Consider the following 18,730-nt stretch of genomic DNA (forward strand, 5'->3'; position numbering starts at 1 on the left):
TTACTTTTGGTTTTCCTCAGCTTCAGGTCAGCTATAACTGAAAGTCTTCAAAGCAGCCGAAAACCATACTCACTCACCTGCTTGCTCACTACACTGCATGGGGCCACGACCTTGAATTGAAATCAATCAGAAAATCACATAACAACAATTCTAGATACGTTTGTATTCATTTTCTTACAAACTGGTGATGGCAAGGTTTCTTCGCTACATGGTGTTTCAACAGCATCGAAGACACATATTTCTTGATAATACTATGAAGATGGAATATATTCAATACACGATAATTATGTCAAGTTAAGGCACTCTTTGTTTCGTCTACTGTCATCTTTCATAACTTTCTGTAGATAACACAGATACGCTACACAACACCCTTACTAATTTGACCGCCTCCGTCGTGTAGTGGTTAGAGCGTTCGCCCGGAGAGCGGAAGATCGCGGGTTTGATCCCCGACCGCGTCATACCAAAAGACGTTAAAATATGGTACTTGTTGGTCCCTGCGTGGCGCTCGGCATTAATGGGTACAACAAGGACTGGTCGGCTCGGAGTCAGTATAATGTGTCTGAGTGAGGCATTCATGCTTCACTGCGGCATGGCATCTCAGTGGGCTAGCACTATAAAATCAGCAAGCAGCCGCACATACACATACACACGCATGCACGTCGTCATATGAGCGAAATATTCTCCAGCGCGACGTTAAACCCAATTTCACCTCACCTCACCTTACTAATTTAATGAACAATAATATCACTTAGTATGACGAAGCGATAAAACAAGCATCACATATATGTCTGTCTCAATAACGGGAACTTCATAAGAATTACGCCAATGATCAACAGGTGCGAGATGTAAGACAAAAAGTACGTTATCAATGAACAATGGGTACGACAATAAAGACAAAAGTGGATGAATCAGTGTGTGTTATTTCACTCACGGTGAAAGTTCGAAGACAAATCGGAATCGGTTTAATTAAGACAGGTCTTAAAACGTACCGGCATATGTAAGTTAGTCTTTAAAGATAGAACACAAAATGTACACACGAATTAAACTCTTTCCAGTAAGAAGGTTTCATCGAATTACAACACGTGTCTTCATAAACAAAATAAATATAAACGTTCCTATCTGTAAATAAGTGAAACGCTGACAACGATGTGTTGCGGTGGAGATGAAGACTTAAAACACCATCAACAAAGTGTAAAACAATAGTGAAACGTATAAACAGATTCTGCTTAATGCATGGTTACATGATACAACATATATAGGTATAACTGAGATGTACAAACAGCAGCAATACCGGCAGTTATACACTGCCCTCTAAACGTACACGATAAACGTAATACTACATGGAGCATAAATACTAGTACATAGTTTTGGCGTAGATATACATACATGTAAACAAAAGGTAATACAAAGCAAGATGTTCAAACACTCGACATATCTATTCTTCAAAGTGGAAAATAAAACAAAATAAATATTAATGCTCTTTAGGTTATTGCTGGTAATTTGAGGCTAAGCTACCCCGGCTTTTTTCCAAAAAGTTTAAAATATCGAAACAATCAATTCAATATCAATATTCAACACCCCTGGAAAAGAAATGCCACATGGAAACGGTGAACGGGAAATATAATTAGAATTACCCTTGTCAATATAAAATGTGAAACCGTAAATAATCGAAATATAATTAAATTTACCAGTGATAGTTTTCAAACATGAAAACATCACGTAGGTATTGATTGATCGAAAAACTTCCAAAATTCTTCGTCCTTTTCAACCTTTTCTGGCATTGGCGCAGGCGCTGGCGCCGGGGGTGGTGTAATTGGAGGGGTCTTGAACTCTATAACTTCTAACGGGGTGGCAGGCTTCTCAACAACTGGTTCCGGTTTTTTAGGCTTTGGCTTAGGTTTTAGTTTTTGTTGTGTCGGTTTAACAGGAACGGGTCGAGTGGCACTCCGATCCCAGTTTACAACTGCCTTGGGTAAACTGGCCAGATACTCATCCCATTGTTTCCCCATACGCTGTCGTAATACATTGTGTTCTGCCCATTTACCTGAAAAGATGTTGGTATGTTCAAATCAACAAAGTATTGATACAGCGTAACGAGAAAATAGCCAATACCACGTATTCAAACATGTTTTATGGTGAAACAAAGGCAAAATAACGGAAATATCATGTTTATATGAAAACAGACCAAGCATTGGATTTGGCTTCTGTAATCTGCATTGGGCAATGTAAGTTTTCATCGAATCGGATAGGTCAGTTTCAACTGTATGGCGAGCGGAAAAGGGCTTACATAATCACACTCTTCTTGATTATTTCTGGGCAAACATGAACTAAAGACTCTGAGTAGTTTTAAAGTATCAATGTTGCTTTATTCATGAAATTAGTCGTGCAGTATTATGGGAGAAAAAAAAGCAATCGTGTGTGCAAGCAGAAGCGCATGGTTTTACTAAAAAGAGTCTAGTATTCTAAAATGAAAAAGTGAAATTTTCATTTCATTAATAAAGCCATTTTCTTAAAACCAAAAATGTAAAATAAATTAACGATTTTGTAAAATTGATTAAAGATGTGATAAAATGACGTTTATTTACCACAAAGAGACTTTGATAATCATATACAGCTGTAATTTACTCCTTCTTCCCCCCTTCCAAAGCTTTGCGTTCCCAGGCCTTCTTCATTCTCTCTCTCAGCACGTTGTGTTCAGCCCACTTACCTAAAACAAACCAGAAACACGTGCAGCAACACCACACAAATATGCCAGGGAAAGATGTGCACAGCAAATGGTGGAACACAACGTGTAAGGTTCGTCAAGAAAAGGTTGCAGAAAACGAGTTAAAGCAGCATAGATGCACCGTAGCAAGTATTCCGATCGCAGGTCCCATATACACTATGTCTGACTCATTGTCTCATCAAATACCGAATTTCATTGTTTTGATCAAATATTTCAAAATATACTGACGTTCATAAGAAAGTACACACCTGGTGTTTTAGGACTATTTCCATTAAATCCATAAATATTTCGCTAGCAATGTTGTAATTGGGTACAATATCTGGTGTTTTGGAAACACTTGCACAATGTTTGTGACAAGAAAGAATCAGGTGACTTGTGACAAGAAAGAATCAGGTGACTGAATCTGAACGTCAGTTTACGTCATTGCGAATTGAATCACAAGTTTGTGTCGTAAAATAGAGATTGCAGGTGGATATCTTGCAATGATGGCTAAGTGATCTCAGTGATATTTTTATACATGGTTGCGTTAGTGATAGATCAGAAGAAGAGTAGAGGAAGTTGGCAGCTTAGCGAAAGGAAGGAACATTACATGATGTGGAAACATGCCTCCAATTTGTGTTTGTCAGTGAGTATGGTTTTACGCCGCTTATAGCAATGTACAGAAATATCATGGCGGGGCACACCAGAAATGGGCTTCACACATTGTACCCATTTAGGGAATCGAACCCGGGTTTTCGGCGAGACGAGCGGACGCTTTAACCATTAGGCTACCCCACCGGCCCCCTCCAATTTGAGAAAGATTATCATTCTAAACATTGTTTAACATTAGCCGTGAGAAATATAGAGTTTCATTTGATACCACTTTAAATAACGATTAGTTCCGACTTTACAATCCCACATATGTTACTGCTTGGTGGAGATCAGAACAAACTTAAACACTATGACAAAGCACAGTGCTTTAATGTCACAACAAATTTGATTATCATGACAATGAAATTTCAGTTATCTGTCTTTGGATGTTACCACGATTTACAGTTTTTATAGGAAGCCGACTTTAAGCTAACGTAAGTTTTTTGTCATTGAGGGTAGGGCCACGTGACCAGCAACAATCTAACTCTGTACCTTTGTTCAATGTCTGTCACATCAGGATACAAATTTACCACAGATAACATATACGATCATTATTTCTTATAAATCGTTTATAAATATCTCTGTTTTATTCTGGCAGTGTTTCAGCGTATTATTGGTGCCAATCAACTTAAACATTCTGATACCTTGGAAGGTAGAAGTATACTCACTGAGCTCATCCCTTTGGTAACGGTATTCCTCTGGATCCTGGTATCGCTGAGGGAAGACGCTATCATTGTACACAGTTTTCGTTGTACTAATTTTATGGCCCGAACTGTAACCAGGAAAGACATTCTGTCGGGTTGCATTGCTGAGGAGATCATACTCGGGGTTGTCATTCTTCTTGAACACTCCTGGTTGTTCAGGACGCCGATTTTGTACAGGAGCCTCTAGTTGTTCGTACCGAGCTATGCTGGCCGCCACAGTGGCTTCGTCTGAAAACAGGGCATCGCATACCGCACTGCCGTACTTGTGTCTGATGTTGGCGGGAATCGCTATAACACTGCGGGGAGCTGGCTGACTTGACCCAGCCGTCTGCATCTCAAGGTTGTTCGTGATATTGGTCCTTTGTTGAGATCTCTTCCTGAAATTGCTGTTCTGATTTACGTCATTGCCTTGCCGGGGCGTGAACTCCATCCCCGGATAAAGTATGTCCCCCATTTGGCTATAAGAATGCACTTTAGGTTTTCGGCCATATTTGTCTCTGTTGTAACTTCCTGTAGCTGTGAGACCACCCACATTAACGTCTTTGGCGTGTTCAATGTCCTTCTCCGTAAACCACTTGTGCTCCTTGTCCGTTTGACCCTTCCATGATGAAGCTGACGTCATGGAACCTGTAGTTTTGGGGTCAGGGCTAAACGCCAGGGCCTTGTCCTCGGCGGACTTCAGGTCATTCTGACTCTTCCGGACGACCTCCTTCTGGTGTTCAAAGTCAGCACGCTTGCGGCGAAGAATATCATTATCTGGATTGAAAACATAAAACATTCTACAGGTGATACCCTGACACTGTACCCGTCGGTAAAGGTAAAGATAAGACACGTGTTAAGCTTCGGTAGGTCCTAAAGCACGTTTACCAGATTAGAAGATAGTTTTGAGAAAGCATTATGGGCAAGTGGTGATCACCGATCTATGGATCAGTTGTTCACACTACAGCATTCAATACAATCAGATAACACACAGACCCTGTTGGTTCATCAAGGTTATTAGTCAGCTCTAACATAACACGTCTTGTTATATTATTACCTTATCGGACTATTAACGACTTAAAAACCTTCATTTTAGGAAGTAAATTAGGTAGTTTTGTTTCAGTTGAGGTAAAACGGGTTTCATGTTGCGTTCAGGATAGCTTCACTTAAATAGCGATGTGCATGCGTGTGTGTGTCGCCTCTTGTACAAGTCCAGCCTTCGATGGTGCTAGCCCAGTGTTATACTATGCCTCAGTATAAACCGGATACAACCACTCAGATACTGTCCGCGAACCTACCAATCATTGTCATGGTCCTTAGTTTCGAGCGCCAGGTAAGGCAACAAGAATCACATTTAACAGTCGTTCGGCGTGACATTGCCTGGGGATCAAACACCGACCTTAGGCTCTTTGTGACATTCCATTATGCACCATAAACGCGGGCAAGTTGTATCCTTTAACTAATTTAGCACGTATGACATCATATTGTAAGTGTTTGATAAAAGATCTTTGGTTCATTTGGATTAGCGGGTTCATTATGGAAGGTGACATTACTATTGTGGTACCTTCGTCATCCATAACATTTTAACACAAGGGTGGAAATAACTTTAAAATTGCTAGTGTACTCCGGTACAGTGGCACATGTAAAATCACTTGCCCTGATCATTATTCCACTATACCAGCTGTTTTCTTGTTGATTTTTTACATAAAGAACATAATTAACATTGGAAAGTCAACTGGACACCGGTACAGTGTGATATACAAATTTGCTTGCCCGACCGACAAACCACTGGACTCGGGCGTCGGGCAATGGGTTATTTCCACCCCTGTAACATGATATTACTTGACTGTACATATGTGTACAACAAAAGAGTTCCTTTGTACACTGCGGCTAATGTAAAAGGTCTGACAGTCCTACCCTGACGGACGTTGACGTTTGCAGTGACGGCTTCAGCCGGGTGTTGATGCTGCACCTCTCCATCCCTCATCTCAAGCGACGTTCCGAACAGCGAGTTCTTGGGCATGGCCTCTGTGCGGCGGGGCTTGTACGCTGCGTTAACATCGGTGGATTGTTGTGTGGCCACTGCGGCCATCTTGTCCATTTAACACGCCCACAGCGTTCGTGTACCTGGACAGAAACAAATACGTTAATACCAATAACCGTGAAAAAAGGTTTTCGATGTAAATTGTCATTAATGTAATATCATTAGGTAACTAAGCGGTCTGTCTTTTGGGAGGTCTGTCTTATTATGTTAGTTAAGAAAAGCGACCACATACCTCATAGTACCATTAGTATATCATGAAAGGTCAAATATTACCCGACGTTCGTTATTATGGGGAACTGACTGTTCCGACGACAAAGGAATGTGCTGCGTTGCGAGCTGAACGGTTATTGATTAGTAATGACTGATGATCTATTGATTGCTTGAGGGACAACAAGGCGAAATTACAGGAAGACTAATTTAAGGTTTCGTGTTGTTACTTTGTTTTGTGCATGTATGGGTGACAGAAGATATTATGACTGTCCATTAACTGAAATTAATATGTCTAATGTACGTAATTTTCTTTACTTTACATGAAATCGCTATAACAAGAATAAAACGAACAGATTTCATTTCCTACATTTTAAATGTAAGTTTGCTATGAGATTTTCAAAATGATAAAATCATAATAACTAATTTAAGTGCAATAAACTTTGTTATAAATGTAAAATTATATCTTTATAAAATGTAGAAATGTACAGTTATATGTATTAAATACCCATGAGTGCAATTTGCACATTCGAATATCACGTCTTGTTTTAAATTGAAAAAATATTAAAGTTGCATTTGTATCATACAGTATATACCATTCCTGATAGTCCAGATAATATTAATATTAATGTTCACAAAGTTTAAAGATCCTCTTTCGGCATATTGATATTAGAAATACATGTATATATAGATCTACCAACCTTACATGAAACAAACACCATATCATGCTGTGTGCATTTGTTGTAACTTATATCACTGTCGCATGTACAATCAGAACATGGACGAAAAGTGCATGGATGTATTTTGGTGTTTGTTTATGTACGTGTTATAGTTAACAAAGTGTAAAAACCGCCGGAAATTTATTTGACTTAGACTTTTACCACTTAAATCCACCTGCATGGGACACTGTACTGACAGGCCCAAAATAAAAATATCAGACATTATCGTGGATTCGAACCCATGATCAGTGGAACCGGTTACACGACAGATTTAGAAAAAATGATTTACGGTTTAATCAAGTAGTAAGTATAAGTTGAGCGTCAGTTATATCTAAAGCCAATTGTGTGTGTAACTTAATACAAAGCCTGTGAAGGAGGATTGTTTACATGTGGTCCTATCAACTAGACCTGTACATACACACACAGAAATAGGAAGCGATTCAAATTATCCACGTTAGCTGAAACTTTATTATGTGTATCAATGGGTGTCGTTATAACTCACATAAACAAATCCTTCAATAGGACGCTCGTAACACTAAAGGAGAAAGTGACATCAACTTTTCAAAGTTTCAAATGGTTGTCACCTACCGTAAGAAGTGGGCCCGTCAGTATCCATGCACGCTATCGAGGATCTAGGACAGTATTGATGACGTACTACACCAGTGCAATACCTGTGACGTAGTTCACAGTAGAACGTCGAGTGGTGCATGCAAGGTGAGGTTGTGTAAGTGTTTGCATGTCATACGCAATGTGCTAAGTCAGTCACAGTCAAAGTGTTTCATGCTGACAACAAGAATTTTACTGCAGATGAGAACTTTGATAGAGATTTGAAATTTTAGAAATTATTTCAGCACCACGTCATGAAAATGTCTCATCATTTGTCATGATTTGATCTCGCCAGTTCCAAATGAGTTCTAACGAGGGCGAGCTCCCATGCATTTTTTTACCGTTTTTTATTACATTTATACACCCTTAGCAAACTGCTTGTATAATATTCAGTAATAGGCCAATATCAGTGTTAATTGACAGGACTAAGATCATGTCCAACAAGACTTAATGATAGCAAGTTTTGTAGCCAGATATAGAGATACACACGGTAGGCCTGTCTGTTAAGACATGTAATATTACTAATGAAATGGCAGTATAATTTATCATGAATTTTATGATGCTTCGCTATAAGATCAAGGGTATAGAATTTTCTCTATTATGTGATAAGGTACATTTTTTGGAGTAGGTCATACTGACTTGATGTCACTCATCATTCTAGTCTGCCCCCTTGCAACCAAACATACCTTTTGTAAGCATACTGATTCACATCAGTTGTCCTTACCTATAGTACAGTCCCACAGTCCCACAGTGCAACCTACCCATTTAGCACCCTATGGCCATTGGACCGCCTCCGTGGTGTAGTGGTTAGAGCGTCCGCCCGGAGAGCGGAAGGTCGCGGGTTCGATCCCTGACCGCGTCATACCAAAAGACGTTAAAATATGGTACTTGTTGGTCTCTGCCTGGCACTCGGCATTAATGGGTACAACAAGGACTGGTCGGCTCGGAGTCAGTATAATGTGTCTGAGTGGGGTATTCATGCTTCACTGCGGCATGATACCTCAGTGGGCTAGCACTATAAAACCAGCTTAAGTCTGGGCTAGTACAAGCAGCCGCACATACACACGCATGCAGGTCGTCATATGAGCGAAATATTCTCAAGCACGACGTAAAACCCATTTTCACCTCACCTCACCCATGGCCATTGCAGGGTCTACAGTTGCTTCTGTCAGTTAACATTACTGGTGGAAACATTACACTAAACAGTTTTGATGGTATATGGATTATTTCTGCTGTGTGATACCAATCAAGCACTACAACCTATGCTTACATGAATTGATGTTCTGTGAATCTAAACATACATCTATTCAGGTTTTATGATGGCAAGCCGACAGATACTTCGCAGATTGGTTCCTATGGTTACAAGCAGTGTGAGATGTCACCACTGTCTCCGCCTCCCACAGCCTTTACTCTCACACCAGTCACATGTCACCAAGATCGCAACTCCGCCAGTCAGGTCACTTGCAGCCAGTGCGAAGTTCAAGTGTATCAACATTCAAGATGATGATGACTTCCAGCAGAGAGTCCTAGACAGCAAGACCCCGGTGGTCGTTGACTTCCATGCAACGTGAGACATATTACTATGATACCACTAAGACCATGTGCTTAATGTTTGTTTACAGATATTTTAGAACAAGTGTGCTTAGGTCAATTTTGCTCAATATTTCCATGTCTTTTTTGGCATGAAATTGTTTGATTCAGTTTATTGGGAAAATATCATTAGTTTCGATAGCAAGATGTGTATTTGTAAAAATAAATGCTAAGTCAGTTTCAAGAGTAGGATGTTAACTGTCATTTTTAGTACTTTTACTGTATCATGAAAATGTATTCATTTCTGAGGATGTTTTGGTCACTTGAAGGGTTTGAAGAGGCATGTCCTATATACTGTTAACTGTCAGGCATGTATCATATATACTTTCTGAGGTTTGGTCATTGGAAGGGTTTGAAGAGGCATGTCCTATATACTATGCATTGGATTAACAAGTTTAAAAGTTTACTATCATTTTCTATGTTGTTGTTTTTCAGTCCAAAAAGGATTTAGCCATCAAGAAATTTATAAATACTCTGTACTTTTCTGATAATGGCTTGTAGTTCCCATCAGTCAAATCCATAAATTGAAAAATGAGAAACCTATTGCTCTAGTATGTTTCATTAATGGTAAGAACTAAGCTTTAGACATGGTAGAAGAACTGTCAGCAATGTTAAATGTGGTCAGTATTGATACAAATTGAGCTGATGCTCAAATAACAGTAACAAATTTAGCACAAAACTCTCTGCTATGCTGCACAAATGTAAATAAAATGTGACTATTATCCTTTGATAAATGGACAAAAACATGATAACAATCCTGCTAATGTCTCTATTTCAGGTGGTGTGGGCCCTGTAAGCTCCTGGCACCGAGGTTGGAGAGTCTCTCGTAGCGGGCAAAGAAGGCAAAGTGATTCTAGCAAAGGTTGATATAGATGACAATGCAGATCTGGCGATGAGGTTTGGGGTAGGTATGCCTGATTAACAGCAGACTTATGCTTCATTTGATATGTCAAAGATTCTCAGGTTGTGTCATGGTATTGTGTGACGTGTAATATAGCCATTAGATATGTAATTCAGAATTAGGAATGAAAAGGTACTGATACTGTACTTTGTATACTGTACTCAGAAACGGACCGATGAATTGCAAATTTTATCATTGTTCTGAAGGCATTTTGGTTTTATCACTGAAACTGCTCGCTCAAACGCACTCAGTGCTTACTAGGCGTATCACCCGAACACACCTGGTGAAGTGCACGGGAAAAACGAATAGGTTTTGCATATATAAGACGGTGGTCAGCGATACACGGCCCATTCGCTCCTTTCTGCTATTCGTTACAGGTCGTGTGTTGGCATTTATTTAGACATTTAGACTACGAATGACTTAGATGTTAGATGTGTAGGTTCAATTGGCTATTGTGGCCTTAGATTGTTGAACTTGCATTAGTATGGTTAAAGGTTAGGCAATTAGCGGTAGTTAGCTGGTCATTTCATTTCAAAATTCATTTAGAATCACTTAAGAGAATCACGTTTAGTTCTTTGTAAATTCCATAGTTTTCTCACTTATAATAGTTATCACGTTTAGTTCCTTGTTTTAGGCCAAAAGGTAAGTTCAAAATTTTAGTTGATTAAGAATTCAGTTAATTTGCATAGCTCTGCCAAATCGTTTTTTTTTCCACTGCGCAACATTTGGTAGCAGAGCGTGGTTTCTCTGGTTAGAATATTCAGTTATAGTTGTGTTAGCATTTAGTTCAGTTAGATACTTTAAGACATAGAATAGTTACTGTGAAATAACTATTCACTATGTCAGAGTCCAAGCCAATTGCTAAGTCTATGTTAGAGGTCGCTCCTGGCGAGATAGAACTGAGAATAGCCAAACTTAAGCATCAGAAGACTGTATCAAAGTCGGCTTTAACTAAGGCAAAGAACAAATTGTTGAATTTAGTTGAAATTGAGACTCCAGATCGTAAAACAATCAAGAATGCCATAGACCAGGTTAGTTCCTTGCAGAGCAAGGCTATAGGTATCATAGTTGAGTTATTAGAGGCTTACAGCTTGATTGGTGACTCTGACAAAGTTCAGAAAACCAGTAAGGAAATTGAAATTGTTGAAGATGAGATTCAACTGGCCCTTGATAATGCTGAAGGGTTTCTTAGAACCAATGCACCTGCTAGTTCAAAGGCATCGAGCATTAAGTCTGGAATATCAAGGTTATTTCATTCTGACGCAAGTCATTCGCATGAGAATTGTAAAGGTTCACAACATGGTTCAGGAGTTAGTCAAGGTGACAAACCTAATTCACCCAACATAGGCTGTGTTTCACAAAAGTCAAATGTGGTTAGAAAGCTTCCACTTAACACCGAAGGGTATTATTCCTCTTCAGGTAAGTCATCTAGGCAGCACAATTTAGGTGAAGACATGTGGAAACAATTTGAGGCAGTATCCATCCCAGTATTTCATGGTGACACTAGTGAATCACGAAGGCTGGAAAGCTGCTTTCATGGCATGTGTTGATAAAGCTCCAGCCACTAATGAGTATAAGCTTCTGCAGCTTAAACAATATCTTTCTGGTGAAGCAGCACAACTTGTAGCTAAGTTAGGTCACAGTGCCTCAGTCTATGATGTGGCCTTAGAAAGGTTGGATAGAAAGTATGGCGACAAGCGGCGCCAGATAGCACTGAAACTGGAAGAAATATATAATTTCAGGCCAATACGACCAGGGAGTGCTAAAGATTTGGACAATTTTGCTGACATGCTTGATGTAGCTGTGGTCAGTTTGAGGGAATCTGACACGATAGAGGAATTGGGGAGTGGGTGTTTGTATTCACTACTGGTTAAAAAGATGAATGAGGCTATGATAACGCAGTTTCACAGATGGATGTTTGAGAACCAAAGACAAGAGTCAGTTGAGACACTTAGGGAATGGATACTACAAGAGGCAGACTTTCAGACAATAGCTTCAGAGGTAAAACATGGAATAGTTAACAAATCAAAGACAACAGATAGGAGAGATAGCAACAAAAAAGGAACATTCTCAAGCACACATAACCGAGCTAAGGCAAAGCAATGTCATGTTTGTCATGGAACAGATCATGACACGTGGGGTTGTGCACAGTTCAAATCTCTTGGTCTACCAGAAAGGTGGGATAAGGCAAAACAGTTAGGTTTATGCTTTTGCTGCCTTGACATCAGTCATCTGGGTAAATCATGCAGTAGAATTGTGAAATGTGGGCTTGATGGCTGTAAGGCTAATCATAACAGGTTACTTCATGACAACAGCAAAGTGGCCAGGAGCGATAGGGCTGACAGTGGTATTATGCGGAGGTTAATGATACAACCACAAAGTCTCATGAAAGTAGATCAGAGACAACCACCTTGTCAACTTCTAAACAGGAAGCACATTATCTTGCTCTTAGGACAATTCCTGTCGTTCTTAAGAATGGTAATCACAGAATGACCGTGAGCGCATTGCTTTCGATGATGCTAGCACGCGATACTTACATCAACGAGGATGTAGCATATGAACTTGGTGTGCAAGGTAATACACAACAAGTGTCGGTCAATGTCCTGAATAATAAACAGGAGACCTTTGACAGTATGCTAATTGATGTTGGCCTAGAGAGTATGGATGGTTCAGTAGACATGACCATTACAGCTTTGACAACTACCAAAGTAACTGGTAGAATGGAAGTTATTGATTGGCGTACACATGCAAAGCAATGGCCACATTTGAGGAATATTCAATTCCCAGAGGTAAGTTCTCGGGCCATAGTTGACATCCTAATAGGTATGGACTATTTAGAGCTGCATTCTTCTCTCAAAGAAATCTGTGGGCTTCCAAGGGAGCCAGTAGCTAGGTTGACACCTTTAGGCTGGACTTGTGTGGGTCAGATACCAGGTTTAGACAGGCATGCAACACATGTTGCAGGTTCATTCTTCATCCAGAATACAGAGGTAGAAGCAGATACAAATCTTGACTCTTTGATTCATTCGTTTTGGGAATCTGAAAGCATTTCGGGTTCAACAACAGTTAGAAGTCTTGATGAGGATGTTGCAGTTAAGGCTGTAAAACAATCTCTTGTGTACAAAGAAGACAGATATCAGGTTGGCATTCCATGGAAGGAGGGTCGTGATAGTCTGCAAAACAATTATGACATGGCATACAGTCGTCTTGTCAATATAGAAAAGAAGTTGTCAAAAGATCGAACCATTTCAGAAGCCTACAATGACGTAATAGAACAGTACATACAAAAGGGTTACATTAGAAAAGTACCTGAAGCTGAAATAGGTCAAAGTAAATGGTTCTTGCCTCATTTTCCTGTCATTAAACCTGACAGAAGTACAACAAAGGTAAGAATAGTATTTGATGCTTCGGCAAGGAATAAAGGCATATCATTGAATGATGTTATTCATCAAGGCCCTAAACTACAGAATGATCTGTTTGAGATCTTGCTGCGGTTTCGGAAACACCCTGTTGCAATCATTTGTGATGTTGCTGAAATGTACCTCCAAATTGAACTTGCTCAGGATGACCATTACATATCTAAGGTTTCTTTGGAGATCGATGGATCAAAACAAAAGCCAGATGTGTTTGAGTTCTCAAAGGTTGTATTTGGACTAAATTGTTCTCCATTTTAGCTCAGTATATCACTCAGGAACATGCGAAATCACTTCAGAAAGAACTTCCATTAGCTGCAGCTACAATAGAAAAGTCAACCTACATGGATGACAACATTGATTCTGTAGAGACAGACAGCAAAGCTATAGAGCTCTACAAACAGCTGCAACAGCTGTGGAGTAGTGCAGGAATGCATGCTCGTAAGTGGGTCTCTAATTCCATACCAGTTCTCCAACAAATACCAGAAGAAGACAGACTAAAGGAGATAAATATTCAAATGAGTGAATTGCCATCTGTAAAAGCATTGGGCTTACTATGGAGTGCCGACTCAGATGAGTTTAGGTTCTCATTCATGTCATCTAGGCAGGATATCAAGATGACTAAGAGGAACTTCTTGACAGAAACTGCTAGGTTGTTTGATCCTCTAGGGTTCCTAGTTCCATTCACCATAAGAGCTAGAGTTATCCTGCAAGAGATGTGGCTATCGGGTGTAAACTGGGATGACACTATTAGTCCAGATCTGGAACAAAAAGCATGGACTTGGTACCAAGAGGTTGAAAGCTTGTGCTCGCTTAGAGTTCCAAGGGGACTCAGGGCTTCAGAAGTAGCGTTTGGAGCTGTAGTTTTCTCAGTTACAACTCAAGGGGATTGTCAAAGGACTAGTCATCTGGTAGCTTCAAAGTGTCGTGTAGCCCCTCTCAAAGCAGTTAGTATGCCACGGTTGGAGCTTCTCGCTGCTGTTCTTGGGGTTAGACTGATTCTTGCAGTAGCAAAGGCATTAGAGTTGCCTCTACAATGTGTAACATTGTGGTCTGACAGTCAGAACGTCCTTTGGTGGATTAGAAGACAAAGTAGATGTTTTAAACCATTTGTAGCAAACAGGATTGCATACATACAGGAACATACAAACATCAGTCAATGGAAATATGTCCCTTCCAAGCAAAATGCTGCAGACATTCTTAGCAGAGGTGCAGATGTTGAAACCCTTTCCATTGACAAATGGCTGCATGGACCTACATTTCTGACTCGTGATGAAGATTAGTGGCCAAAACAGACAGTTGCCTTTCACAACTGTGAGAATCCAGAACTAAAATGGCCTTCTCAAGTAAACGTAGTCATGTTTACTAAAGCTGACTCAAACACTGATAGGTTAGAACCAAATAGATATTCTAACTGGAAGAGACTCTGCAGAGTGTATGCTTGGGTCTATAGGTTTCTTAACAATGCTAGAGCTCCATGTTCACTTAGAAAGAAGGGTGAACTGGATGCGGAGGACATTGAGGACGCAGAAACAGCAATACTTGTAAGAAATCAAAGGGAAGAATTTCCTGATGATTACTCTTCACTGATGAGAAAATCAGAGTTGTCAGCAAACAGTAAGTTGGTCGGCCTACATTGTCTTTTGATGCCAGACATCCTATTATACTCCAAAGACATTCCTGGGTCACCAAACTGGTTGTCAAATATTATCATGAGCAGGTAAGTCACATGGGTACAAATAGTACGTTATCGGCCTTGTCCACTAGATTCTGGATTATTTCAGCTAGAGAGGAAATACGTCAGTGGGAAAGACAGTGTTCATGGTGTAGAAGGCAAAAAGCCAAACCAGCACATCAGATAATGGCAGATCTCCCTAAGGTTAGGGTACGATGTTCAATGAAAGCATTTGTGACAACAGGTGTGGATTATGCAGGTCCGTTTTACACGGTACAAGGTCGAGGTAAGAGTCGACAAAAACGTTATCTCTGCCTTTTCACATGTCTGTCAACACGAGCAGTACATTTAGAAATGGCTTTTGGGTTAGACACGGATTCGTTTCTGAATGCCTTGTTTCGTATGGCGCACAGGCGTGGTATGCCAAAGGAAATAATCTCAGACAAGCGGGACTAACCGTTGGGGCTGCAAAAGAGCTGAAACAGCTTGTTGCTGGCCTAGATTCAGGCGTAGTTAAATCAACTTTGGCAAACAAAAGTGTCAACTGGATTTTCAATCCCCCAAATGCGCCATACTTTGGAGGAGTCTTTGAGTCGTTGGTGAAGTCGGCCAAAAGAACTATGTATGCTATTTTGAGTTCAGGGGATGTTAGTGATGAGGAACTCATGACAGCCATCATAGGAGTGGAAGCTCTTATGAATTTTAGACCTTTGACGTATCAAAGCACACATCCACAGGATAATGTTCCACTCACGCCCAATCATTTCCTACATGGTCAGGTAGGTGGGGAATTTGCGCCAGAGTTGGACTCTACCTCCTTCAGCCCTAAGAAGCGATGGAGAAGAGTTCAAGAACTCATTAGACACGTGTGGAAACGATGGATGAGAGAGTGGCTCCCATCTCTCAACATCAGGAAGAAATGGTTCACACCATGTCGAGACCTACAGGTGGATGACGTTGTGATTGTAGTATCTTCGGATACTCCTCGTGGAGTTTGGCCTCTAGGCAGAGTATTGAAGACCTATCCTGGAAAGGATGGTCACATGCGCGTTCTTGATGTTCAGGTTGGCTCTACAGTCTTGAAAAGGCCTATCACAAAGGTCTGCCCTCTTGAATGGAGTTAATTGGTGAAATGATGCTTCTAACAGCAAATGATGTACATACTCATAGATAGTTTTCCTTGTTTCTCCCATTTAGTCAGTTTTAATGATAGACAGGGGTCTATCATGGAGGGGGGCATGTTCTGAAGGCATTTTGGTTTTATCACTGAAACTGCTCGCTCAAACGCACTCAGTGCTTACTAGGCGTATCACCCGAACACACCTGGTGAAGTGCACGGGAAAAACGAATAGGTTTTGCATATATAAGACGGTGGTCAGCGATACACGGCCCATTCGCTCCTTTCTGCTATTCATTACAGGTCGTGTGTAGGCATTTATTTAGACATTTAGACTACGAATGACTTAGATGTTAGATGTGTAGGTTCAATTGGCTATTGTGGCGTTAGATTGTTGAACTTGCATTAGTATGGTTAAAGGTTAGGCAATTAGCGGTAGTTAGCGGGTCATTTCATTTCAAAATTCATTTAGAATCACTTAAGAGAATCACGTTTAGTTCTTTGTAAATTCAGTAGTTTTCTCACTTATAATAGTTATCACGTTTAGTTCCTTGTTTTAGGCCAAAAGGTAAGTTCAAAATTTTAGTTGATTAGGAATTCAGTTAATTTGCATAGCTCTGCCCAATCGTTTTATTTGCCACATAAATATAAATAGTACACATGTCTATCATTTACTAATACCCAACAGCTTTCTTATATTTGAAAATTTTCCAGACTCCACCAAAAAAGTTCTTTAAGAAACTATCGTTAAAATTTTGACACTGTTAACTATTTGTTACGAGGGAGGAGTACAGAGAAAGGGACAGCCAGGTGTGCGAGAAAGGATGGAGACGGCACAGCACAGGCACTGGCTGTCCCTTTCTCTGCACTCCTCCCTCGTAACAAATAGTTAACTGTGTCAAAATTTTAAAGAACTTTTTTGGTTGAGTCCGGAAAATTTTCAAATATAAGAAAGCTTTGGGTATTAGTAAATGATAAACGTGTACTATTTATATTTATGTGGCAATTTTGTACAATGATAAAATTGCAATTCATCGGTCTGTTTCCGACTCAAACGGACTGTAGGAGCAAATATTGTTAGCTATATTTTATGTTTCAGCATAGCCTGCATAGAAATATGTGCCTCTCATCAGGGATTAGGATTGAGAGCTTTCACAATGGGCCATTTTCAGGATTATTAGCCATTTTCTGCCCTTTGAATCAATAGTAAACTTCAAAATTTTAATGGGCCATTTTTTATTCTAATGTACAGAATGGCCCATGGCCTCTGCCTTTTCCAATCCCTGCTCTCATTGATTGGAAATTTAGTATTGATGTATCGAATCAAATATATTGACAGGTCCATATATTTAATATTACCTGGTAGTTGCGTGGTGTAAAGAAGTTGACATCCATATATTCTTGCCTTTACCTGGTAGTTATTTAGTATATCATTGTTGTGTTTATTTCCAGGTATCGTCCGTGCCAACAGTTGTGGGTATAAGGAATGGACAGCCACATGGAAAGTTTATAGGATTACAGGAGGACGACATTATTGACTCTTTTGTTGAAAGACTCATCAACTAATGATGTAGATATTTTATGTTCTTAATTGCATATGTTAAACATCCAAGAATTATTCAAGATTTCAGCATTATTTGTCAGTGTTTTGAGAAATAATGATTACCAACATTAATGTTGAATATGAAATTTACAATGAATCTGTGTGAAAATGCCAAGTTGTAACAAACATCTTCACATTATTAGTAAGTCCAGCTAAACTGTCATACATAAATATATAGTTAAGCAGCTTTAATAAAACTACAGTGTGTGTGTTCTGATTGTAGTTATGACAGCAATATCAGATAATCAGATTACCACAAAATGTGTTATTTGTCTATGGTGTATAATATATGTATGTTCATGGTTGCTATTATTGAACTGTACATAATAAACCGAAACTCTTAATGTTTGAAGTTGTTTTGGTGTTGTGGAGTTGCAAGACATGACATATATTTGGTTTCACACCGACGTGTTGTTCCATTGTCAAACTGAATAGCTAGAAGTTAGTGTGCTTTTTCAATCCATTTAGCAATATTCCAACTATTTTGCCTTGACCTTTCAGTAACTAAGTTTGGACCAGATAAATACAATTGACCAGGTCACCATGACGAACCACATCTTATGCAAAGCAGACATCTACTAGGACTATCTTAGCCCATATTTCGTACTGCAGACAACTTCTTCCATCGTCCACCGTTCATTGACATTCACATGATTTCATGATCTTCTTTGTGTTAAAGTTGAGTGAGCATTTAGCAGCACTTCACCCATACCACAGGACACAAGAATTGGGCTTCAAACATTATAGCCACATAGGGAATTGAACCCAGGATTTCAGCAAGAGGAGACAATATTTTACCACAAGGCTACCCATTGCC

The 18,730-nt window shown here is 39.7% G+C and overlaps 2 protein-coding genes across 3 annotated transcripts; one reads left to right on the forward strand and one right to left on the reverse strand.

The window, feature by feature from the left end:
- Positions 1-629: 629 nt before the first annotated feature.
- On the reverse strand, positions 630-7,635 carry LOC124283422. 2 transcript variants are annotated; one of them, XM_046719479.1, is made up of 5 exons: positions 7,597-7,635; positions 5,956-6,165; positions 4,024-4,815; positions 2,586-2,707; positions 1,914-2,044 (listed from the first exon to the last, which is right to left on the reverse strand). In XM_046719479.1, the coding sequence occupies exons 2-4, from the start codon at positions 6,137-6,139 to the stop codon at positions 2,622-2,624; spliced, it is 1,062 nt and encodes a 353-aa protein (XP_046575435.1). In that variant the 5' UTR covers positions 6,140-6,165; positions 7,597-7,635; the 3' UTR covers positions 1,914-2,044; positions 2,586-2,621. The 2 variants fall into 2 exon arrangements, with proteins under 2 accessions (XP_046575434.1, XP_046575435.1); XM_046719478.1 differs by lacking the exon at positions 2,586-2,707 and having other exon boundaries at positions 630-2,044.
- Positions 7,636-7,665: 30 nt separating this feature from the next.
- On the forward strand, positions 7,666-18,261 carry LOC124283425 (thioredoxin, mitochondrial-like). Its single transcript, XM_046719481.1, is given in 5 exon segments — positions 7,666-7,722; positions 8,926-9,181; positions 9,983-10,019; positions 10,022-10,108; positions 17,763-18,261. Coding segments are annotated over 5 exon segments (501 nt in total). The 5' UTR covers positions 7,666-7,715; the 3' UTR covers positions 17,877-18,261.
- The last annotated feature ends 469 nt before the right edge of the window (positions 18,262-18,730 follow it).

The sequence above is a fragment of the Haliotis rubra genome, unplaced genomic scaffold (genome assembly GCF_003918875.1).
Source record: "Haliotis rubra isolate DU_JTF1 unplaced genomic scaffold, ASM391887v1 Scf315, whole genome shotgun sequence".
NCBI classification, from domain to species: domain Eukaryota; kingdom Metazoa; phylum Mollusca; class Gastropoda; order Lepetellida; family Haliotidae; genus Haliotis; species Haliotis rubra.